The 26322-nt window shown below is 37.7% G+C and overlaps 1 protein-coding gene across 2 annotated transcripts in view; it reads right to left on the minus strand.

Annotated features, from left to right (window-relative positions):
* Nucleotides 1-6183: 6183 nt before the first annotated feature.
* Nucleotides 6184-26322, minus strand: part of LOC141521120 (cytochrome P450 2C18-like) — a 28728-nt gene continuing 8589 nt past the window's right edge. For both annotated transcript variants that reach the window (XM_074233330.1, XM_074233331.1), the window contains 7 exons: nt 23437-23586; nt 17840-18000; nt 17049-17225; nt 14127-14268; nt 12149-12336; nt 7493-7634; nt 6184-6708 (listed from right to left, as the gene is read on the minus strand). In XM_074233330.1, coding sequence (XP_074089431.1) covers nt 6527-6708; nt 7493-7634; nt 12149-12336; nt 14127-14268; nt 17049-17225; nt 17840-18000; nt 23437-23586 — 1142 coding nt within the window. In that variant the 3' untranslated portion in view covers nt 6184-6526. The remainder of the gene's footprint in view (nt 6709-7492; nt 7635-12148; nt 12337-14126; nt 14269-17048; nt 17226-17839; nt 18001-23436; nt 23587-26322) is intronic.

Raw genomic sequence — 26322 nt, forward strand, 5'->3', positions numbered from 1 at the left:
AATCACCTTCTGTCTTCATACTTTCCTTATTGGAGCCCACAAGAAAGTGGGAAATATTTAACTAGGTTAAAATGATAGTGTTAAAAGAATGCACTGGATAACTCCACCTAAGGAGATCTTTTGATGTTGTTCAGTTAACCTTCATGCTTCCATTTGGAGTTTTCTTGGCAAAGATCCTGGAGTGACTAGCCATTTCCTTCTCCAGGTCATTTTATAAGTGAAGAACAGAGTTAAGTCACACAACCAATAACTAAGTCTGAGGTCAGATTTGAACTCAGGAAGATGAGCCTTCCAATTCTCTGGTCTGCTCTCTTTTAAAAAACCCATAAAACTATAATAACCAAAGTCTTTCTGAACATCTAGTAGATGCATGCCCAAGCATCATGCATGATATCTGCCAACCCAAACATAAAAAAATGATGGCAAGTGTCACATTAAGCAAAGGATACATAAATATAAAAATGAGTTACAAATGTATTTCCAACCTATTTTAATATATCATTAAGAACCATGGGATATGCAAATTTAGCAAAAGTGAAAAAAATCAGTGAATTAGAGTTGGGATACATATTCTAAAATTAGCAAATTATAGGTCTGGGGCAGGTCACATCACTTTTCTGGATTTTACTTTTTTCTTATGTATAAAATGAAAAAATTGGATCAGATGATTTGTAAAATCCCTTTCAGCTCAAAATTCTGTAATCCTGAGATCAACAAAAGATAAATCCAGCACAATTAGCAAAAATAGTCACCTGTGATATTAGAAGCCTTGCCACCATGTAATCTTGTCCTTTCCTAATCACCCAACAACTGCTTACCTTGCACTTATTTTACACATATACTTTAAGGATCATAGATATAAAACTGGAAGAGACTTCAGTTGGACCATCTAGTCCAATCTCCTTACTTTACAAAGAAAACTGAGGTTCAGAGAGGATGTGACTTAATCAAGTTCACACAGATAAGTAGCAGAATTGGTATTTGTACTCAGTTCTCTTTTCACTCTTCCCATTGAACCACTTTGGCATCCTATATTTATATAAATTCATGTTATCCTGTACTTATAAAATATGCATTGAACTAATGGATGGGTGGTCTCAATGGAATATAGGTCCTTTGAGGACAGGGCTTGTTTCCATTTTGATTCTGACCACTAGACCTAGTACAGTGCTTGGAGTTAAGGAGAAGGGATCACCAATTGTTCAGTATGTCATAGTGGGTATTCCTGTAGTGTGGGTTAATTAGACTAGAGAGGTACTGAAGTCTCTTTCAACTCAAATGCTGTGACTCTATGAAGTGCTTAATTAGTATTTGATAGACTGATTGTTTCCTGGCCCTAAGTTTTCTGTTTTTCTATTGAATTGTATTCTAAGGTGACATATTCATCTGCTCTTGGGGCAATAAGAGCTATTAATTTCATGCCATCATTACTTGGTAGCCCGTGTTTTTCAAATAATGATGACACTAGAAAAAGTTTTTAAACTGTTAAATGATAATGAAATAGTACAAGAAGAAATGCATTGACCCTATGGTCCCTAATATTTTTCTGTGCAATTTTTCTGTTATAAGTACTACAGAAATGCAACCTAGAATGTTCCACTGGAAATGAAAAAGTATTTTTATTGGCTTTAAAGATTTATTTTGAGTTTTACAATTTTCCCCCTAATCTTACCTCCTTCCCTACCCTCCACAGAAGGCAATTTGCCAGTCTTTACACTGTTTCCATGATATACATTGATCCAAATTGAATGTGATGAGAGAAATCATATCGTTAGGAAGAAACATAAAGTAAAAGAAATAGCAATAAGATATCAGTTTTTTTTCTTCTGAATTAAAGGTAATAGTCCTTGGTCTTTGTTCAAACTCCACAGTTCCTTCTCTGGATACAGATGGTATTCTCCATTGCAGATAGTCCCAAATTATCCCTGATTGTTGCACTGATGGAAAAAGTGAGACCATCAAGGTAGATCATCACCCCCATGTTGCTGTTAGGGTGTACAGTGTTTTTCTAGTTCTGCTCATCTCACTCAGCATCAGTTCATGCAAATCCCTCCAGGCTTCCCTAAAATCCCTTCCCTCCTGGTTTCCTAATAGAACAGTAGTGCTCCATGACATACATATACCACAGTTTGCTAAGCCATTCCCCAACTGAAGGACATTTGCCAACACAAAGAGGGCTGCTATGGATATTTTAGTACAAGTGATGTTTTTACCCTTTTTCATCATCTCTTCAGGGTATAGACCCAGTAGTGGTATTGCTGGTTCAAAGGGTATGCACAATTTTGTTGCTCTTTGGGCATAGTTCCAAATGCTGAAGAAAATAGCATGCTAAAAACCAGGTTAGGTCAAATGGATAAAACAGTTCAAAAAGTTATTGAGGAGAAGAATGCTTTAAAAAGCAAAATTGGCCAGATGGAAAAAGAGATAAGAAAACTCTCTGAGGAGAACAAATCCTTCAGACAAAGAATAAAATTCAGGGAGATTGATGAATTTAACAGAAATCAGGAATCAATATTTAAAAACCAAAAAAATGAAAAATTAGAAGAAAATGTGAAATATCTCATTGAAAAAACAACTGATATGGAAAACAGACTTAGGAAAGATAATTTAAAAATTATTGGAATATCTGAAAGTCATGATCAGGAAAAGAGCCTTGCCATCATTTTCAAAGAATTACTACGGGAAAATTGCCCTGATATTCTAGAAGCAGAGGGCAAAATAGAAATGGAGAGAATCCACCAATTCCCCAGAGAAAGAGATCCGAAAAAACCAACCCCTAGGAATATTGTAGCCAAGTTCCAGAACTCCCAAGTCAAAGAGAAAATATTACAAGCAGCCAGAAGGACACAATTCAAATATCATGGAGCTGCAGTCAGGATCACACAGGACTTAGCAGCAGCTACATTGGAAGCTCGTAGGGCTTGGAATACAATATACCGGAAGGCAAGAGAGCTTAGAATGCAGCCAAGAATGAACTACCCAGCAAGGCTGAATGTCCTCTTCCAGGGAAAAAGATGGACTTTCAATGAACCAGGGGAATTTCAAAGGTTCGTTTTGGAATGGCCAGAGCTGAACAGAAGATTTGATCTTCAGATACAGGACCCAGGTGTAGCATGGAGATTGGAGGAGAGGGGGGGGAGATATGAGGGACTTAATGAGGATGAACTGCATGTATTCCTGCATAGAAAAATGACACTGATAATACTCATATGAACCTTCTCGGTTAATAGAGCAGGTAGAGAGAGCTTTGATAGTTGAAGCACAGGAGAAAGCTGAATTGGAAGATAAAATATGGTGTAAAAATGGAGTCAATAGAAAAAAAAAGGGAAATGGAATGGGAGAAAGAAAAAGGAGAGGGGGAATAGTCCAAGATATTTCACGTAAGATTTTTTTTTTATTACAATGAACTATTGCAATGATATGGAAGGGGGGAGGCAAGGGGGAATGAGGGAAACTTTGCTCTCATCACAGATGGCTAGGAGAGGAAACAGCATATATACTCAATAGGGTATAGACATCTGGAGTAAGAAGGAGGGGGTAGCAGGGGGAAGGGGTGGGGATGTGAATAAAGGAGGAGAGGATGGACCATGGGGGGGAGAGTGGCCAGATATAACACATTTTCTTTCTTACTTCTTGCAAGCGTCTGGGAATGGAAGGCCCGCCCAGGACCACAGGGCCAGGTGAATTCTGGGCCTAAGGTGTGGTATGGGGGCTCAGGGCTTCTTGGCCCCAGGACCAGGGATCTGTCTGCTGCGCCACTCAGCTACCCTACAGCAGAGTCATAGTGAAAGGAGAGAGAGAAAATAGAGTACATGGTAGTGGAGAAATAAGAAAGGAGGGAGTTGCGATCAGCAATGGCAAAGGTGGAAAAATATGGAAATAACTTTTGTGATGGACTTACCATAAAGAATGAGATCCACCCATGACAGAGTTGTTGGTGTTGGAACAAAGACTCAAGCACATTTTTTGTTATGATTATTTGGGGGAGGGAGCAGGGCAAGTAGGGCTGGATGGCCTGCCTGGTGCCACATAGCGGGGTGATCTTTGGGTGTCTGGGGCCAGATTTGGACCCAGGTGCTCCTGGCTCAAGGGCCAATGCTCTGTCTGTCACCCAGCCACCCCTACTATTATTACTATTTTATTTTATTTTGGGTCTTTTTTTTCTTTTTTTTTCTTTTTTTGGTTTTTGCAGGGCAGTGGGGATCGGGCGGCTTGCATGTCACACGGCTGGGTGATTGTTGGGTTTACAAGGCTAGATGTGGACTCGGGTGCTCGTGGCTCCATGGCTGTTGCTTCGTCCATTGCGCCACCTGGCCATACCTACAATTATTACTATTATAATTTTTTTATTTTAATTTTTTTCCTCTCCCCTTCACTTTTTTTTGCCCAAACAAGTCTATCTATACTCATGGGGGAGGAGGAAGGGTATTTTGTTTACTTGTAAACAAGAATATTGTATTAATGTAAAAAAAAATTATACAAAATGAGAATAAAAAAATAAATTTAAAAAAATAAAAAGAAAAAAGAAAGAAAAAAAGAAAGAAAATTATGTAACATAAATATACATGTGAATGAATGTTGAAAAACGTTCAAAACATATCATTGGAAAAATAAAATAAAATAAAATCAATAAAAAGAAAAAAAAAGTGCCAGAATGTCATTATACTAAATTTCTATGGATAAAGTAAGTGCCTCCAGAAAGCAGTTCAAAGAGTAATTGTTACCCTTTTCATCTGGATACAAAGAATGAGATGCCACTGATTGTGTTCTCTGCTTGATATATTAACAGACTTTTCTCTGTACTAAAGATGAAGATATAACTGTTAATAATAAGCTAGATTAATGTGCATGTAATGATAAGCCATTGAAAACTCCTTTTTTCCCTGGAGAATAAGAACCTGGGCACATTACATCTACAACTGGTAACATTGCTTCTCTGAAGACTTTTTTTAGAAGGATACAAGGGGGATGGGCAACAAAGAATGGAGGGGCAAGCTGGATCCTAACCTTTGGTTCAGAAGGAATAGAATTTGCTAGCTGAATCACTCTAAATGCCCCTGTTGAAAATCCTCAGGCAGATGCACAGTTGATTGGAATTAAAGACCTGTAGTATCCTATCTATTCTTTTCATTAAATCAGTCAATGTAATGTGTGGCAATGTGTGGCAATCTCTATCCCGAAATCCTTGACATTATAATATTGCAAAAGCCAAAAGATACATTCCCCTCATTTTGTCCAACTAGCCTTCCTTATTATTGGTTAAACCAATTGGTTTTAAAATGTTACATGATAATGCAATAGTACAAGAAGGAATACATGCACCCTATGGTCAGGTCAATATTCATCTCACTTTTTGTTCATATTCATCTAAAATTCATGGTCTCTCTTCTTTTCCAAGCTTATCTCATATTAAATATTCTCTAGACATCTTGTGCTTCAGTCAACTACTCAAATGTGTCCTGTATTGTTTTTAGCATACATACTTTTGTAATTAGAATAGGCAGTGAAATACAAAGTAGTAGTAGCAGTAGTAGTAGTAGTAGTAGTAGTAGTAGTAGTAGTAGTAGTAGTAGTAGTAGCAGTAGTAGTAATAGTAGAAGTTGTAGTAGTAATAGAAGTAGTAGTTATTGTTGTAGTAGTAGTAATAATAATAATAATAACACTTGCAGCAAAAATTCATATAGCCCCTATTATGTATCAGACACTGTGATGAATGCTTATCAATTATCAGCTTCTTTGAACCTCACAACAACCCTGGGAGGTAGGTGTTATGGTTATCCCATTTTACAGATGAGAAAACATAGGAAAAAACAGAGATGAAATGACTTGCCCAATGTCATTCAACCCAGAAGTGTCTAAGGCTAAATTTTAACTCAAGTCTTCCTTTAACTCAAGTCTTCCAAACTCCAGGTTCTGCACTCTGTCTGAAGTACCTCCTCACTGCCATCACATGTTGAGCAGTTAGGCTGCCATCAGAGTAAGGTAGATGTATGTGTTGAAGTGGCATAATCTGAGACATTTAAGGAGTTGAAAAGGGTTTTTAATCCATTGGTAGTAGATGGTTACACACAAGGTTAGGCTAAAATCCGTAGGATAAAGCTAAAGAAGCAGTTTACAATCTAGTGAGGAGCAGAAGATAAGATCAACTAATATGTCTGAAAGAAGGCACACATAAAATGGGGATATAATTCAGTCTTTTATTGGGTAGTATAGAGCATATATATTGAAAGTGGTACCAGAAATATGTCATCTGAATTACGATTTGATGGTTGGGTAGGAATTCAACCAACAGAATTGAAGAGAAGAAAAGAAATATTCCAGGAACAGGGAATTTCTTGGGAATGTTGGAGAAAATTAAGTCATTGTTGGCAAAAGTCAGAGGGGTATATTAGATTAAGCTAGAAGGTTATGTCGGACTAAAATCATAAAGGGATTTTCATGGCCAGGAAAAGGAATAAGGACAGCTTGATGATAGCACATGAGGAGAGTTTAGAGCAGTTGAAACTAGATTGCTTCTTCCCATGTTTTAGAGAGGTAGAAAGCAGACCTCATAGAAGGGAGGTATTCTGCTCAATCCATTGGCAACTGCTGTGGTATCAATATCTTTTGGGTCAATGACAGATTTCAAGGTAAAATTCTGTAAGATGGTAGTAAAAAGCAGAAATATTTCCATCCGAGCTAGACTCTCACCAATACATATCCGCTTACCTAAAAGAGACAAATACAAATATTTAATATTCATAGACTTCTAAATCAAGTAGATCATTTCTTCTGTCTTAAAGGTAGCCTAACATTCAATGGTGTTAGGTTAAAGACTACATTCAGTCCTTTTCTCTTTGGTCTTTGATTCTTTTGGAGAGCCAGTTCCTCCAGAACAGAAGGAAGACCCCCAGCCCCAGTATCCTCTCTAAATCAATGCCCCTGATTGGTACCTGTAGTAGTCCCTTCATTAAAGCAATCATTTCTACTTCTAATGGAACAATGGGCCTTTAAGATAACCCAATCCCCTTTCTTGGATTAATAAGATTCAAGATTGTATGATGCTTCCATAAAAGGCTAGACAACTATCTAAGAAGTAGCTCCCAGCTGAGGATGACTGAGAATATAATTTTTACTAAGGAGTGGGGGGACTTAAATTGTAGTCTGGATACAGAACAGAATGACCATTATCTCAGTTCTCCCTCTTTTTCTTGGACTAAGCTCAGACAACTACCTGGAAACTCGACTGGTTTTGTTAATGATCTATGGCTCAAGTAGAATTAGAAGATTGACGTACTTTATTTCCAACCTACTCCTGGTTTTAGGACTTGGAAGGACTATAATGGTCACCTAGTCCAACCCAATCTTGTGGCATTAAAGTTCATTGAAACCTATAGAAATTAAATAATTTGTCTAAAGTCACACAGGTAACAAGTAACAAAGTTGAATTGAAATACAGGTCCTCTGAGTTATCAATCCATCTTTGATGCACACATTTAGATGAATGTCTTGCCTGTTTGAAAAGGTATGAAATAGTCACTCTTCTTAAAATTGCCACTTTCATCCAGGAAGTGACTTGGATCAAACTTTTCCGGATTGGGGAACTCTTGCTCATCATACAGAACAGAATTCAGGAATGGTAGTATGGTGGCACCCTGAAATGAGCAGATACAGTTAAAAAATAAGAACCATAGAATGTTACAGCTGAAAGAGAACTTAGAACTACTCAAATTCCCGAGTTAGGAAAACAGTCTATACTTATGGAAAATTAAAAAGTCAACAATACTATTTCGAGAAATGAAACTAATTTTGACACCTTCTGGGGCAGAACCAATACCAATGGGTAAAAGATACAAGAAATTAATAAAATTACTTTTCACCATTAGATCTATCAAAGAAAGAAAGCTTCTTGGGTAGATAATAAGCACACCAATCAAGGATAAGTTCAAGGAGAAGCCGGATGATCTGAAAAGGAAGAAATGAATTCTGATCTGTGTCAGGATGTTGAAGTATAAAGTAATGTCATGCACAAGAATAAGGAAAGAACTGATAAACAAGTTTTCAGTTCTTCTTTAAGTGGAAGAAACTGGATGCTCTGAGGAACAAGCCCATGCTTATACTCTAAAAGTAGGTTCACAAGGTTTTCTGGAAAGATATCCAGGGAGAAGAGAAGAGTAATGGTTTGTAACTCATTGTGGAAGGGTAGTGAAATAACAATGACAAAACTAGACAGGCCTGCTATTTTCTCAGAACATATATCATAACAGAAACTCCCAAAACTTGTCACAGGGGATGACTACTATCCTCCTCTGGTGAGTCACATGGGCAAAAGTAATACTTCCTTAAGGAACTAGGGAAGCATTTCCAAAACTTTTGATATTTAGGATTTTAAAAACCCAACAATTGGGGTGGCTAGGTGACATAGTGGATAAAGCACCAGCCTTGGAATCAGGAGTACCTGGGTTCAAATCTGGTCTCAGACACTTAATAATTACCTAGCTCGGTGGCCTGGGGCAAGCCACTTAACCCCACTTAACCCCATTTCAAAAACCAAAACATAAAATAAAATAAAATAAAATACCAACAATAGTTCTTAGGAGCACAAATTCATTATGGCTGTAATTGGTAGCAATGGATTCATAAAGGAAAAGCAGACTTCCAAAGTAGACATATGGTAATATAATATTTAAGAATGGAATTTGGATTTCTGGACCACATCATAATTAAAATATAGGAATGGAATGCACCTAACAAGGACTAGAAAGAATTATTCAACTGATTTCTTTCAAACATAGTCAAAAGAGTTTTTAAATTCTTAAAGTATAGCTAAAAAACAAATTCAACTAAAGATTTTAAGACAGGGAAGCAAAACTGTCCTAAAAGTTATAACTAGGATCTAGTTAGATGAGATGCTTTAACAAGAATGAAACTCTAGAAAGAGTTTCTTTTAATTAAAATAAACAGAATATACACCTATGACATTATTTAGGAAGCAGAGGAAAAAAGAATAATGAGAAGTATCTAGGTAAAGATAAATAGAGTCAACATTAGGAGTAATATTGTAGGGGGAAACTCAGTGGTGCAGTGAATAGAGCACTGGTCCTGGGGTCAGGAAGCCCTAAGTTCAAATCTGACCTCAGCCACTTAATTACCTAGCTGTGTGACCTTGGCCAAGGCACTTAATCCCACAGTCTTGCAAAAAGCAAAAACAAAAAAGTGACCAGACCATGTACAAGTTTATAACAGAGGAACTGAAGTGGCCCAGTGGATGAAATATAAGACCTGGTATGAGAGAGATTTGATCCAGTCTCGCTCACTAGCTATGCAACTTTGGCCAAATCACTTAACTTCTCTAACCTTCAGTTTCCTCATTTATAAAAATGATAATAATACTAGCAACTACATTTCAGGGTTATTATGAGAGTTAAAAAAAAGATACTATTTGTAAAGTGCTTCACCATTACTATCTACCAAAAAAGACAAGTGTTAATTTTTGTAGATACAAAGAAAAATAAAATTTATAATGGAAAAAAAGGAACATTCTTTAAAGATATCATTGTGGATAAGGTGGTCCAGTGGAGAGATTAATAGACCTGAAATCAGGAAGAACATTCTGACTTAGTGACTTCCTAGCTGCATGATCCTAAGACTTAGTTTCCTCACCTGTAAAATGAAGATAATAATATCTACCCCCCCAATTGTTGCAAGCATTAAATTAAATAATCTATGCAAAGTAAAACTCAAAGTACTTTGAAAACAATAGTCATTATTGGTATTACAGGGAACTCTCTAACCAACTTGGATTTTTTTTCCAAGTCAAAGGGTTGAATTACTTGCCCAAGGTAACACAAGTTATTGAGAGTTATTGGGAGTCTGAGGCTGGATTTCAACTCAGGTCCTCCTGATTCCAGGGTCGGTGTTCTATTCACTGCACCATCTAGCCGATACCAACTCAGATTTTTAAAAAAACAACGATGAGTAAGATAAAGCTTGTCACAAGTTCATAAGAATGACATAATTGTTTGTAAAGCCCAGAATGAACACAGGCTGGTAAAGTTAACAAGGGTTTTTTTAAAAACTTTATTGTGGGGGCAGCTATGTGATGCAATGGATAGAGCACCAGCCCTGTAGTCAGGAGTACTTGAGTTCAAATCCGGCCTCAAACACTTAATAATTACCTAGCTGTGTGGCCTTGGGCAAGCCACTTAATTCCATTTGCCTTGCAAAAATCTTAAAAAACCAACCTTATTGTGAAAAAGAGGAGAATTAAAGAAAAGATAACTCAGAATCTGTTTATGTTTTTTCTGAGCAAGGGAATGATCACTGAACTGAAAAGGAAAGAATAAATAAATAAATATGGCTAATACCCAGATAAGTAAGGAGAAAATAGAAGAGCACCTAGATACCTGTGTAAAACAAATAAAATTTAAAAAGTGTATTTCAATTTGCAATCAGTGTCTACAATATCTTTCTAAATGGATAACTAATCCAGATAAGAAAGGAATAAGGAATACTTCAGATAAAGTAGTGATCACGAAGATCTGGAATAGTATCATCATTATTTTTATTTTGAGGGTTCTAATAAACTGGGAGATGAGGACAATGCCGTAGATAGTGTTTACTTTGATTTTTTAGCAAGGCATTTGATAAAGCTTTTTAAGTTCTTCTGAAAAAGATGGAACCACATAGGCTAGATTAATGTACAATCAGGTAGATTTAAAACCAATTGACTGACCATATACAGAAGGTAATTGTTGAAGGTTCGATGGCCACTTGGAAGTAGGAACCACTCTACTCTGATCTCATCAGATCACAGATAAGTATTATATTCTTTCTAGAAGTCATATTTGAAGAGATGGAAGTCATTGGAGGGAGACCAACCATTATGGTAAGAATAACAAGTTCATACTATATGAGGTTGGTTTTAGGAATTTGGGATAATTGGACAAGAAAACAGAAGAAATAATAGACCATGGACTGTACCTAGAAAGAGGGAGTATGTTTCTTCTGTTTTGGTCCAGATGACAAAACCAGAATCAATAGATTAAAATTACAAATTGCACACTTAGGCTTAATATAAGAAAAGAATTCTCTCAAATTAGGGTTACTCAAATTTAGAATGGAATGACACACTGGAGAGCGATATGGAATTTGGTTCAAAGGGTAATATAACAGTGCATACCCTTTGATCCAGTAATAGCATTAGTAGTATATATCCCAAAGAGATCACAAAAATGGGAAGCCCATATGTACAAAAGTATTTATACCAGTTCTTTTCATACTGGCAAAAAATTGGAAATTAAGGGGATGCCGATCAATTGGGGAATGGCTGAACAAATTATGGTATATGTACATGATGGAATACTATGGTTCTATTAGAAAACAGGAGGGAGGGGATTTCAGAATACCCTGGAAAGACTTGCATAAATTGTTGCAGAGTGAAGGGAAAAGAACCAAGAGAACATTACACAACCTAACAGCAACATTGGGTGAGGATCAACTATGATGCACTTGCACATTTCAGCAGTATAATAATTGAAGACAATTCTAAAAGACTTGTTTTAGAAAATACCATCCATATCCAGATAAATAGCTGTGGAGTTTAAATGTAGACCAAAGCTTACTATCTTTTGGTCTTATGTATTATGGCTTTTCTTCACTCTAATGTTTTCAGGTTTTTTACAACTTGGATTTGAATTTTCTTCCATAACACTGTTAATATAGATCTATATTTAGCATCGTTATACATGTGTAACTTATATTAGCTTGCTTTCTATTGTGAGGGGGGATAAAAATGTAAAACTAAAGACAATGCCAAAAAATGATTGTTGAAAACTACCATTACATGTAGTTCAGAAAATAAATAAATAAATAGTTATAAATAAATAATAAAATAAAAAAGAATGGAATGACACAGCAAAAAGTGGTCCCTCCTACCTGTCTTTAATTAAAAGTTAGATGATCACAAAAAATTGAGCATACTTTAGATGGAATTCTTTTTCTGATTAGGGATGGACAATATGGCCACTGTAATTCCTTCAAAGTCTGAAAGTCTGTCACCACTTCTCCGAGATGGAGATTGACCTGAGGTGCCTTTCAATGTTAGGATTCTATAATTCAATTGAAGAGAGTATAAAATTTTGTATTGTAGTTTAAAAATACTTCTAACCTTGGGAATAAAATATTCTCTGAATTGAATATCTTCTGTTAAGGCCCGGGGTATACCCAAGGGGGTGATGTCAGTGTATCTCAGTATCTCATGTAGTACAGCATTGGTATAAGGCATCTTGCTTCTGTCTTCTATGCAAGGAATTCTATTTTGGCCAATCACACAATCAATTTCTTCTTGAATTTTTCCTGTTATAATGTGAATGACAATTGATTTAAAAATAGGGTCAAAACTGACTTTATCATCTTTTCTCTAATTTATCACGAAGAGCCATATTGGTAAATAATGTACATGACCCTCAAATAGATAGATAGATAGATGGAGAGAGAGAGAGAGAGAGAGAGAGAGAGAGAGAGAGAGAGAGAGAGAGAGAATGGGTAGTCAGTGGAGAATCCCTTGATGACCTCAGGACAGACTCAAATATTCCTTTGAAAATAAAGTCCAGCTCATACAATGTTGGCAGAGCAGTGAACTCATCCAACCTTTCTGGAGAGCAATTTGGGATTATGCCCAAAGGCCAACAAAAATGTGCATACCCTTTGACCCAGCAATGCCACTACTGGATCTATACCCTGAAGAGAGGATGAAAAAAGGTAAAAACATCACTTGTACAAAAATATTTATGGCAGTCCTCTTTGTGGTGGCAAAAAAAATGGAAATTAAGTGAATTTCCTTCAATTGGGGAATGGCTTAAAAAACTGTGGTATATGTATGCCATGGAACACTATTGTTCTATTAGAAACCAGGAGGTATGGAAACTCAGGGAAGCCTGGAAAGATTTGCATGAACTGATACTGAGAAAGATGAGAAGAAAAACACTGTACACCCCAACAGCAACATGGGAGTGATGATCAGCCCTGATGGACTTAGTCATCCCTTCAATGCAACAACCAGGGACAATTTTGGTCTATCTGCAATGAAGAATACCATCTGTATGCAGAGAAAGAATTGTGGAATTTGAACAAAGATCAAAGACTATTACCATCAAATTAGAAAAAAAAAGCATTATATTATTACGTAATTTTACTATCTCATACGTTATTTTTCTACCTCAAGGATATGATTTCTCTGTCATCACATTCAACTGAGATCAATATATAACATGGAACCAATGTAAACACTGATAGAATGCCTTCAGTTGGGGGTGGGGGAGGGAAGGAAAAATAGGGGAAAAATTGTAAAACTCAAAATAAATAAAATCTTTCTTTAAAAAAAAAAGAGAAGGGCGGCTAGGTGGCGCAGTGGATAAAGCACTGGCCCTGGACTCAGGAGTACCTGGGTCCAAATATGGTCTCAGACACTTAATAATTACCTAGATGTGTAGCCTTGGGTAAGCCACTTAACCCCATTTGCCTTGCAAAAAAAAAGAGAGAGAAAAAAATAAAATAAAGACCAAGGGCAGCTAGGTGGAGCATTGGACAGAGCAACTGCCCTGGAGTCAGGAGGCCCTGAGTTCAAATCCAAACTCGACACGTACTAGCCATGTGGCCTTGCAAAAAAAGAATATCTTAAAAAAATAAAATAAATAAAGGAGTACTTGGTTAAGGAAATGAAGAGAGGACTCAGTCTGGATCTGTTACAGAACTCATAGGTCCAAAATACTTCCCTGCACTACTGTTTGAATGGCAACAAAATAGATGCACCAGCTCTCTTATGGTCAAGCAGGATCAATGACCTACAAGCCACTAAGGGCCCTCAATCATTCAGTTCTCCAGTTATATCACTGGACTGTAAGCTCTATCCCTATCACTCTCTATGCATTCCTAACAATAACTTATAATTACATACTCCTTAATGAAAAAGGGTGGAGATAATAATGGATGAGGAGGCTTAAGTAAACTTGAAATTATAAAAACTTAACTATATTAAAATGACAACAGAAAAGTTTCCAAGGAAAGTCTCAAAAAGACCTTGAATCACTCTCATGCTGACTAAATGATAGATGTGTATTATTACATATATTAGTCTGTTACCCTACCTGTTACCTCAGGATATTTCAGGAGAATCAGAAATCCATATTTCAGGGTGTTGGTTATTGTCTCGGTTCCTGCAGTAAATAAATCAGTTGCAGTAGGGACCAAGCTTTCAATAGAAAATTCAGACTGTGGCTGTTCCTTTTCCTAGGAATGATTTGGTATGATTAATTGAAAAGTAAGAGAGGTAGCATGGCACAATAGAAAAAACAATGGATTTGGAGGTAGAAGACCTTGGTTTGAATCACAATTCTGATTTTTAAAAATATTTTGGGAAAGAGGCAATCAGGATTAAGTGACTTGTCCAAGATCACATAGCTAGTACATGTCAGAGACTGCATTTGAAATCAGGTCCTCCTGACTTCAGGGCCAATGCTCTATCCACTGTGCCACCTAGCTTCCTTCCATGGTTGCCCCATACCCATCTCTGATGTTAACATTGGGCAAATCATTTAATCTCTTTGTGTTTCAGTTTCCTCATCTGTAAAATGAAGGGATTGGATTCAATGATTTCCAAGATCCCTTTCAGTTCTACATCTATGATCCCATAAATAAAATGTTTGAGCAACACAATTCGAAATAGAACAAGAAGCTGGCAATTATCAAGGCAGTTTAGTTATTGTGGGTATTACACATGGGAGACAGACAGAAAAAGAGAAAAAAGAGAGAGACAGGGACAGAGACAGAGAAAGAGAGACAGAGACAGAGACAGAGACTAGACCTGCAATTTCATTGGCACAGAGAATTTCCAGGTGAAAAAGTTCTCTCTGCCAATCCAAGTCTGTACTTTCCTCTGAAAAAGTCTCAAGAGCGTTGCCTAGACTAAGTGACTTGCCCAGGATCACATTGACATTTTCTATAAGAAATGGCACTTGAGCTCAGTTTTGCTGGTTGAGGTAGATCACTATCATTCTTGAAGTAAAGACATCAAACACTCAACCCTTGGGTCACTTACAGCCAGGAAAAACTGTGTAGGGCTCCAACCAGATTTTGCTATACAAAATAAATGAATATACAGTACAACATAGATAATGCCAATTTGTGGGTTTTTTTAAGTCACTATGAGGCTGACAGAGATCCAATTCTATTCATTTTTGGCACAGCTATACTATACTATGCTATCTTTCAAGATGTCTATGCTCATAGTATCTATCAGTAATATCTGTGAACAGTAGATAGAGTGCAAGAACAAGAATCAGGAAGACTCCTCTTCCTGAGTTCAAATCCATCCTCAGACATTTACTGGCTATGTGAACCAGGACAAGCCACTTAACCTTGTTTGCTTCACTTTCTTCATGTGTAAAATGAACTAGAAAAGGAAATAGCAAATCACTCCAGTATCTTTTGTCAAGAAAACCCAAATGGGATCATGAAGAGTCAAACACAACTGAAATAATAAATATACAACACTATATTAATATAAGGTATTTTAGTTTCTTTCTGATTTATGAAGGTAATAAATCCTGCTACTCTATATGGAAAAAAAGATCTATTAGTTTAGCAAGTGAGGATGAAAAAAGATATCATCCTACACACACACACACACACACACACACACACAAACACACACACACAATCACATATATATATATATATATATATATAGAGAGAGAGAGAGATAGATAGAGAGAGAGAGAGAGAGAGAGGGAGAGAGAGAGAGCGCAATTTATGCAAAGGGCATTTATGTACATTTTCCCCATTTTACGTTCACCAAAATACTGTGATATAGGTAGTGTAATATTACTCCCATTTTATTAATAAGGAAATTGAAGCCCCAAATGCTTTGCCCTTGACCATAAGATGCTGGTATTGAGTAAAAGTTACCATTGAATCAGAAATTGAATAGGTAACAAATATCCAATGAACTAAAGATAAGAAACGTAAAAACATAGGAATACCAGGTAAATGGTCAAGCCAATCAAGGCCTACACCCACTGAGGGTGATGAGGGAGAAAAAGCATATGGCATTCTTACGATTCTCACATATGAAACAGAAAATTACAAGAGACTAAGTAATTGTTCTCAAAATTTCTTGCTCAAGAGAGCTTTTTCCCTTCTCCCTCATTCCCTCATCCACCAATGTGGTGGGAATCTGTGGGATAATATGCCCTTCTAAGCACAGACTGAAGAAGGAAAAATTTTCCTTGTCACTTATGTTGTTATGCTGTTAAATTAAATGTGCTTTGCTTTGAATTAGTGTGTCTTCTGATGGTCTGGTAACTCCATTCCTTTAAATGGATCACTGATCCATTTCAGGATGTCCATCAATATATATTTTACCTTCCCCTATGAATTATTTTGGCATATTGCTTTGCTCTAGTTTTCGTTCTAATTTTGTTGATTTTTTTATCTTTTTCATTTTTCTTACCTCTAGTTTTGTGCTTTGTTGTTTGTGAGGGGATGGAAAGTGAAGAGCCTCTAACTCCACCATCTTAACTGTAAAAGGTACGTGATGCTCAAATACCTGCCACATCAACCTCTGCATTCCAGGCAGGCTGATCAGAGGAAAGTTTCTTATACCCCACTATTATGACAGAATCCTGAAATGTCCTGCCCAGTCCTTAACTGCCCAGGACCTCCTTCAAGATTCAGATCAAAACTGAACTCTTCCAGGAGGAAGTCTTATGTTAACCCTCTCCACTCATTTCAAATTCCTTCATCACTTGAATCTTCCATTTTTTAACCGATTGTGTCTTTCCTTCCACACACCTAATAATTATTCTCTTTTCCTTCTTTTGTTGGATTAGAAATTTCAGTAGATCCAGGACCCTGCCTTCTCATTCTTCTGTCTCCCCTTTATGGTACTCTGAGCACACTAGGATTAATAGATGATTATTTACTGCTCTGTTTATGAGAAAAACAGCCTCTAATACACAAGCCATTTAACCCACAAGAAATGAAATTTAGACCTACTGCTCACACTATACCTCTTCTATTTTTATCAGGAAACAGTCAATGAAGTCCCGGGGATTACTGGGGTCCAGTGTCCTTTGGTGTTCCTCCACTTCTTCCAAAATAAATTTACGCAATACTTGAAAATTTTTAATTAGCCTGTTATGAGATCCAGGGAGATGATGTACTAGAGATGGAAAAGAATTGTAGACCTAAAAATAACAATTATATAACATACTTTATTAGAAAGAGAAAATAATTCTCTACTATGGCATGTGAATAATGTTTAGAAGAGGGCTGAATAAGAATGAGACAAATATCCAATGGAAAATAGTGAGTTTTCATATCATTTCTTAAAAAAAAAAAAACCCTAAAAATATTTTAGCACCCTGCACCTTGGTTCCCTGAGACTATCTTGGTAGTCACTCTCAATTTTTCCTACAAAAATGCACAAATCATACTTTCTCATTATGAAGTCTTCTATGAGTTCTGCCTACCACTTTCTATTGGAATAACTAGCTCATGTGCTAACCTGATCCAACCCAGGTACTGAAGGAAACATTCAGCTTCTCTGTAGTAACTTGAATTTTAACATTCAGTCCCTATGACCAGTAGGTGCACTACTCCACGGAGCCTGATAATGCCACTCAAATTAGACCACATACAGGTGGACCTTCTCTGTCCCTGTCAATGAAGAATAAAATGTGAATACATCCCAGGATCATAATGGAATGCATATGTGCTCTAGCCCATTTTCTAGCAGTAAATCCTTTGAAACAAAGAAACAAATATACTGAACTACAGAAGCAAGGAATACTGGCCTCACCTGAATCCATGGGGAACTTAAGATCTTGACATTTTCATGTAAAAGTTTCAGTAAACATAGAAATTTCTGGTCTTTATAGCTGAAATGTTTATGGAAAAGGATAGAGCAGATTACATTGCAAGGAGCACACCCAAAGATGAATCCAGGGTCACATGGTAATCCTAAAGAATAAGAAAAGAAAGAGAGAAAGACAAAGAGATAGAGATAGATAGACAGACAGAGAGAGAGAGAGAGAGAGAGAGAGAGAGAGAGAGAGAGAGACTTTAATATTACCATTATGATTTACATAGGACCTGACTGTTCTCCTTTCTGTTATAACTTACATTCTACCACACATTTATTTGGTGCAGCCAAACTACCCTTTATAAGCATCTGATTTGCTCCATATAAGAATCCTAAGTGCAAATAATAAAATACCCATTTTATAAATGAAATTTCTGAGGCTCAAAAAATTTAGTTGGGGGCAGCTAGATGGTGCAGTGGATAAAACACGAGCCCTGGAGTCAGGAGTACCTGGGTTCAAATCTGGACTCAGACACTTAATAATTACCTAACTGTGTGGCCTTGGGCAAGCCACTTAACCCCTTTTGCTTTGCAAAAACCTAAAAAAAAATTTAGTTGATTTATACCACAACTAGGAAGTATCAAAAAGTGGAAATCAACCCAGATTTTCTCCTGGTCTCAAATACAGGTCCTTCCCATTATATCACATTACTTCCCATTTCTAAATCCCTACTCATCACCTCATCCAAACCAGTTTTTACTTTGAGACTTTTTTGTGTGTGTTTTTAAATTATATTTAATTTTATTTCAATCAGTAATCTCAGGATGAGGGTTGCAGACATGGGCTGGAAGCCTTGCTATTTCTTAGGTTAGCTGTCTAATGTATGATGATATCAAGAAGATGATGGTAGGTTGTATTGATGGGCATATATTACCTCTTCACTTTCCCCAAGAGTGCCCCTTTTTCTTTAGCTAAGCTGGTCCATCTGCCCTATGAATAACAATTAGCTGGCAACTGTAGGTGATGGTCAACCCCTTCTCCATAGGCATTGTTTCCACAGATGATAACTGTGAGGCTGGACTAGTATATTGCTCAAGAGAGGTTGCTGCAGGGTGGTTAGGTGGTACAGTAGATAGAGCACCAGTCCTGGAGTCAGGAGTATCTGAGTTCAAATCTGGCCTCAGACAATTAATAATTACCTAGCTGTGTGGCCTTGGGCAAACCACTTAACCCCATTGCCTTGCAAAAACTTAAAAAAAAAAGAGATGTTACTGCCACTATTATGACCCTTGTACTTATTAGTTAAAGATGAGTCCCTTTTCCGCTATGATTCATTCTTTCAATGAGAAATGTAGAGACTGGTCTAGAAATGATTTGGAGGTGAGGAGGACATTGCTATCCCCAAGGTCTTGAGTCCAAGAGAATGGGCTTTCTACATTAGAATCAGAAGAGAGATAATAGTCAAGGTGCAAGTGGTTTGACCAGCTTAGATCATTCAGGAGAACCCCCCCCCCCAAACTACTTTGCATTCTTTTCATAAATATTGTTTCAATATATTTGGGTGTAGCATCTGTGGGAGCATTTGCCAGATGGCCTCTCCCCAAGGGAGTGACTGTGAACAATGAAGGGAAAGTATTACTGTTTTCCCCCAGACTCTTAGATGTGGAGGTCCTGGGCTATCTCCAACAGGGTCAGAGGGAAGATGGTGGTCAAGGAAATAGTTTTGTGAAACAGAGCCAAGAACAGAATCTTGGAGATATTCACATTTAGGAGATGGAAGGTAGATGGTGATCCAGCAAAACACTAACAAGAAGAAGAGTTCAGAGGCGAAGCCAAGATGGCAGCGTGAAGGCAGCATTCCCCAACGACTCTGACCCCCCAACCCCGCCCCCCAAAAAACAAAGGCTGGCTCTAGCCAAAATTTAGAGGGGCAGAACCCACAGAAAGACTGAGTAATACATTTTCCCAGTCCAAGATAACTTAGAAGTTCCGCAGGAAAGGTATGCTTCACCAGGACCAGGGGTTGGGGAAAAAAGCCATGGAGCAGCCCAGTCCAGCTCAGGTCAGAGATCATCTGCAACAGCTTGAAGGGGTGGGGAGAGAACTCTGTTGCACATGGGTGAGGGTGGAGTGAGGAGCACGGGTCACAAAACCTGCAGCGAGAATTGGGAGAAAGCAGCCTGCACCCCCAGAGACGGTAAGGGAAGTCTGCAGAGCTTTCTCTGCTCTCCCTAGGGTAGGACTCTGCTGTTTGCCTACACTCAGACCCAGGTTGCAGTTTGGGCCTCCATACTGCCTTATAGCACCAGGGCAGAGGGAAGTACTGGTCCATCTACATATCAATGCATGGGCTAGAGAGCATAAGACCTTGGAAGAATAAAGGTCCCAGTGGTCCCAAAAAAGGTCCTAAAAAAAAACCCAAAGCCTTGGAAGTGCTATAAATTAGCCTTGTGCTGAGGAAATGAGTAAAAAACAGAAAAAGAAGTCTGGCCATAGAGAATTACTTTAGTGCTATGGAAGATCAAAACACATACTCAGATGATGACAAAATTGAAGCTTCCATATCCAAAACCTCCAAGAGAAATAGAAACTTGGCTCAGGCTGTGGATGAGCTCAAAAAAGACTTTGAAAAGTAATTAAGGGAGGTGGAGGAAAAATTGGGAGGAGAAATGAGAATGATACACAAAAATCATGAAAATCAAATCAAAAGCTTGGTGAAAGATATACAAAATAATACTGAAGAAAATAATATGTTAAAAACCAGTTTAGGCCTGATGGAAAAAGCAAAACAAAAGGAGAAGAATGCCTTAAAAAGCAGAATTGGCCAGCTGGAAAAGGAGAAAAAAAAGCTCTCTGAAAAAAATAACTCCTTCAAATGCAAAATGGAACTAAAGGAAGCAGATGACTTTGCAAGAAAGCAAGAAGAAATAAAACTTCCAAAAAATCCAAAAATTAGAAGAAAATGTGAAATATTTCATTGGAAAAACAACTGACCTTGAAAATAGATCCAGAAGAAATAATCTGAAAATAATTGGACTATCTGAAAGCCATGACCAGGAGAAGAGCCTAGATTTCATTTTTCAAGAAATAATACAGCAAAATTGCCCTGAGATCCTAGAAGCTGAGGGCAAAATAGAAATCAAGAGAATTCACCAGTCACCCCCGAAAGGGATCCCAAAAGAAAAACTTCCAGGAATATGATAGCCAAATTCCAAAACTCCCAAATCAAAGAGAAAAATTCTAAAATTCAACTACCAAGTCTCCATAGTTAGAATTACACAGGATCTCGCAGCATGTACATTAAGGGCATGTAGGGATTGGAATATGATATTCCAGAAGGCAAAAAATCTTGGTTTACAACCAAGAATCAACCACCCAGCAAAACTGAACATCCTCTCTCAGAGGAAAAGATGGATTTTTCAATGAAACAGGGGACTTTCAGACTTTCCTAAGGAGACAACCAGAGCTGAACAGAAAGTTTGATCTCCAAGTACAGGACTCTGGTGAACCATAGAGGAAGTGGAAGAGAGGGACTGACTATGAGGAACTTGATGATGTTGAACTGTTTGTATTCCTACACAGGAAGAAGATATTGACAACTCATATGAACTTTCTCATTTATAAGAGCTGTTTGAAGGAGCATATATAGACAGGACATAGGAAGGAGCGGAATATAATGATATGATGTGGTAAAGGCATGGAGTCAATGGGTGATGGGGGGAAAGTACTGGGAGGAAGGAAAAGGAGATGAAGAAGAATCTGAGAGATTTCACATGAGACAAAAAAAGCTTTTTCAATGGAGGGGAGTGGGGGTAGGCAAGGGGGAATGAGTGAGCCTTCATTCTTATCAGGAATGGCTCAGGGAGGAAATGACATACACACTTAGGGTGAAGAAATTTGTCTTTCCCTGGAGAAGGATGGGAGGAAAGGGATGGGATGAGGGGGGGATGGGGGGAGGGAAGGGGAAGTATAGGTCATAGAAGAGAGAGGATCGAGGGAGAGGGTACCCAGATGCAACACACTTTTGGACAGGGCCAGGATAAAAGGAGAGAGAGAGAATAGAATAAATGAGAGTGGGGAGAAATAGAGTGGAGGTACAGCTAGTAATAGCAACAAAGGGAAAAATAATTGAAGCAACTTCTCTGGGGGACTTAAGATAGGGAATGCAACTCACCCCAGAGATGGAGCCACTGAAATCTGAACACAGACTAAAGTACTTTTTTTTTCTTTTCTCTCTCTATTCTCTCTATTCTTGAGGTTTCCCATCTTCTTGGGGGGGGGTATGTTTATTCTTATGTTTACTCTTATGACACTCAATTTACATCAATGTATGGTATGGAAAACAATGTAGAGACGGTCAGACAGCCTTGAGGGGGGAAGGGAGGAGGGGGAAGAATTGTAGAATTCAGAGCCTTGCAAAAAAGTGATAGGTACATAATACTATTGTATATAATTGGAAAACAAATAAAATGTTAAAAAAGAGTTCAGTTCTGAAGTAATGTTCTCTAGTAGAGATCAGTATCATAGAAGCATGGAAAAAGAAAGTATCAATCAACCAATCCACAAGCAGTTACTAAACTCTTACTAGCTTAGATACTGGGTAATAGGAGTACAAAGGCCAATGGAAAACAAACAATCCCTGCCCTTAGAGAGCATACATTATTAAGAGGAGACAACATCTATACAGAGTAGTGACACAAGTCCCAGTCCATGGTGGTGTGGCAATACTGCTCTCATTTTATTCCTATAATATTCCTGGTAAAATATTCTGGAGTGGGAGAACACATATAGCTAACGAAGTTCCAATGTCTAATACTACCCAACTACTGCCCAATTCCTGCCACCGAACACACACACACACACACACACACACACACACACACACACACAACACACACAAATACACAAAAACACAAACAGAAATCTCAAAAGATTTGCCTTTTACTGTTTAAAATGTAATTATCCCTGGGGCAGTTAGGTAATGTAGTGGATAGAGCACCAGCCCTGGAGTCAGGAGGACCTGAGTTCACATCTGACCTCAGACACTTAGAAATTGCCTTAGCTGTGTGACCTTGGGAAAGTCACATAACCCCCACTGCCTTAAATTTTAAAAAGTAATCATCCCCTAGAATTTATGACCTCAGTATTTCTATTTATTCCCTCCCAGTGCCCTGTGGTCCCACTAAGTTTCAGATTTTATATAAGGAAAATATCTCCTCTATTAGATAGCTTAGAGGAGAAGGAAACACGAAAGAAAAAGAAAGTGCTGCTAAGTTAGCTCATCACTTTCCTAGTAATTTTCTCAGCCTGCTTCCCTCTATTCCCTAAAATGATCTTAAAGGAATGCCTTTCTCCCCTGAAATGTTGACCAACTTATGCTACTAGCTTCTTGTGAGCTTTGCTCCTATTGTAAAATAATGAAAACAAAAAAAAATCTTCCTCCAAAATAATCCCCAGTATGGGCCTGAGAGTTCAAACATGGTGGTTTAGACTCCAGGAAATTTCATGGTCCAACCTCAATCTGCCTAAGTTACCAGGGATATGATGGATTTTTTTCCTAAGGTCCAGGGTAACAAAATAAAGAAACACCAACCTTTTGTTTTTTTTAACTCCTCTATAACATTCTGTGCCTCTACTTGGATTCGCTCCTCAATTCTCCTCTTCCCCATTCCAAAATTCCTCAGGGTCATGAGGGTGAAACGCCGCATTTGCTTCCATCTCTCTCCATTGGTTAAACCAATTCCTATAAAAGGGAGCAGTAAGAAAAGCCTTAAACCCCAAAGTTCCTTAAAACCCCTTTAAAAAGTCCATCTTCAAGGACCCTTGACCTACACCCCTTCTTCTAGAAGAATGGAATGAAGAGGGGGAGGTGTCATTTTGATTTCTTCTCTATTAATACTGTCTCTAGTCCCAACTCATACAACCTTCCCCCTTTATCGCGGTCTCAAACATATCAGATGACCCTATATCTATATCTTCCTCCTGGAAACGAAGTGACCACAAAGAGGGGGGCAGGATAAATTCGTATTTTTGAGACCCTGAAGTTGTAGAATAAGTTAATTACTATTCCTGAAACTTTTAACCTGAGGAACATAGAGGATTATGGTATCTTTTGAGGCTAGACTAAAGTGCTAGTCTCCCCATCACACACAGAAACCAAAGAGTGAGCGTCTCTATTTTTTGTATTTTTGTTGGTTATTAGGTGGTGGAGTGGATAGAGTAGTTCAAATCCAGCCTCAGATGCTTACTAGAAATTTGATTCTGGACCCTGTTTGCCTCATTTCCTCATCTGTAAAATGAACTGAAGAAGGAAATGGCAAACCCCTCCAGTACATTAGCCAAGTCCAAACAAGGTCATAGAGAGTCAGACAGGAATAAACAAAAAGAGGTACATTCAATAAGGATAGAAAGTTACAAAACATAAGAATAAAAACTTACATAAGCTCAATCACAATTCCTTTATCAGACGGTTTTTCTTAGCTCTCTTTTCCCCCCCTAAGGAAAACTACTATGTTAGGATTGTTGTTAATGGGAAATGATTATTGAGTCAAAACAAAATATAACAATTACAACAAAGGAATGTGGTTAATTTGAGCAGTCACAAAGATGTACATGATGGTACACATTTATAAACACATACTAAAATTAAGATGTCATATCCTTCTTTCCCTTAACACATCATACCTCTCTACATTCAGATATCACAATTTGATTGCAGATATTGGATGAGGACTTTATCTGACTATCCATTTATGGGGAAGGACCTTTATCACCATCAATCTCTTTACAATTTGCTTCAAGATAACTTCATAAGGGAACCCTAGAATAAGAAAGTGACTAGGTTCTCAGGATCTCTCACAAAGTGAAGATCAAGGATTTTGAGAAATGGTGTGGTTTTCTAAATGTCAAGCACAAACTCAGATTTGGCAATGGGAGAGGGCTGGGGTAGTCAAGGCCATGTATTGCTCCTTTATACAATTGGGATGGAGAGTGAAGGGAGAAGCATGATCTTCACTACTATTCTTCTGTCATTGTTCTGAAAGTCTCTGTGGATTCCCTTAGTTTCTTAAGGTCAAAAGAGGCAGGGATACTAACTAACTTATTCCACAATCATTCAGGGTCTCAACAATACATATTTATCCTGGCCTCCCTTTTGGTGGTACTTCATTTCCAGGAGAAGGACAAGGCTATAGGGTCATCTTTCTCTTTCATTTATGCTAATCTCACAATTGTACTCATTAACACCTAATCTTGATCTCATAACCCAACTAACTCTGTTGCTTAAGTAGCTCCTGCTCTGACTCACAATTTCCCTCAAAAAACAAACAAACAAACAAACAAACAAGGGGCAGCTAAGTGGTGCAGTGGATAAAGCACTGACTCTGGAGTCAGGAGTACCTGGGTTCAAATCCAGTCTCAGACACTTAATAATTACCTAGCTGTGTGGCCTTGGGCAAGCCACTTAACCCCATTGCCTTGCAAAAACCTCATAAATAAATGAAAGAAAGAAAGCTACTCCTCCCAATTAAGTACAGGTGAAGAGCATTTTTAACAGATGCTAAGCTAAGAAAAGGGTTTTACAAAATTTTGCTTGGAAAAATTTAAATTTTTACCATTGTTCTATATCTGATTTCACTGAATCATAGTTGGTTATTGTCAAGGGATTTTTAGAAATTGTCTAATCCTCTTTTCTCATTTTATACATGAAGAATGGGGAAAGATTTAAGTGATTCACCTAGAGACAGGAATGGGAAGTCTCAGACTAAGACTAAGACTCAGGAATTCTGTCAAAAATCCTGAACCCTTTCCACCCCAGACCATGAAATGAAATGAAAATCACAGGATACACACTGTCCTTACTGTCCCCATTTCTTTACTTCTTAAAGAAATCTCAAAGTTGTTACTTACAAAATCTTTCTCACCCCAAAACCTCCCCTTCTGTTGTCCTTCCCTATTTCTGTTGAGAGAACTACCACCTTTACAGTTACTCAGATTTGCAGCCTCAGTGGGACCTTTAATTCTTATTTCTTCTACACCCTGATATTTCATCGGCTATCTAATCATTCCCATTTTTAAAGAAAGAATTTATTTTATTTTGTTTTACAATTTTTCACCCATTCTTGCTTCCCTCCCCCCACCCCCTACAGAAGGCATTCTGTTAGTCTTTACATCGGTTCCATGTTATACATTGATCTCAGCTGAATGTGATGACAGAGAAATCATATCCTTAAGGAAGAAAAATAAAGTATGAGACAGTAAAATTACATAATGGGATAATGGGGCTTTTTTTCTGATTTGAAGATGTCTTTGGTCTTTGTTCAAAGTCCACAATTCTTTCTCTGGATACAGATGGTATTCTCTATTGCAGACAGCCCAAAATTGTCCCTGGTTGTTGCACTGATGGAATGAGCAAGTCCATTAATGTTTAATCATTCCCATTTTGACCTCAGTTTTCACAACTATTCCCTTCTCCTTGCTC

The sequence above is a fragment of the Macrotis lagotis genome, chromosome 4 (assembly GCF_037893015.1).
Source record: "Macrotis lagotis isolate mMagLag1 chromosome 4, bilby.v1.9.chrom.fasta, whole genome shotgun sequence".
Classification (NCBI taxonomy): Eukaryota; Metazoa; Chordata; class Mammalia; order Peramelemorphia; family Peramelidae; genus Macrotis; species Macrotis lagotis.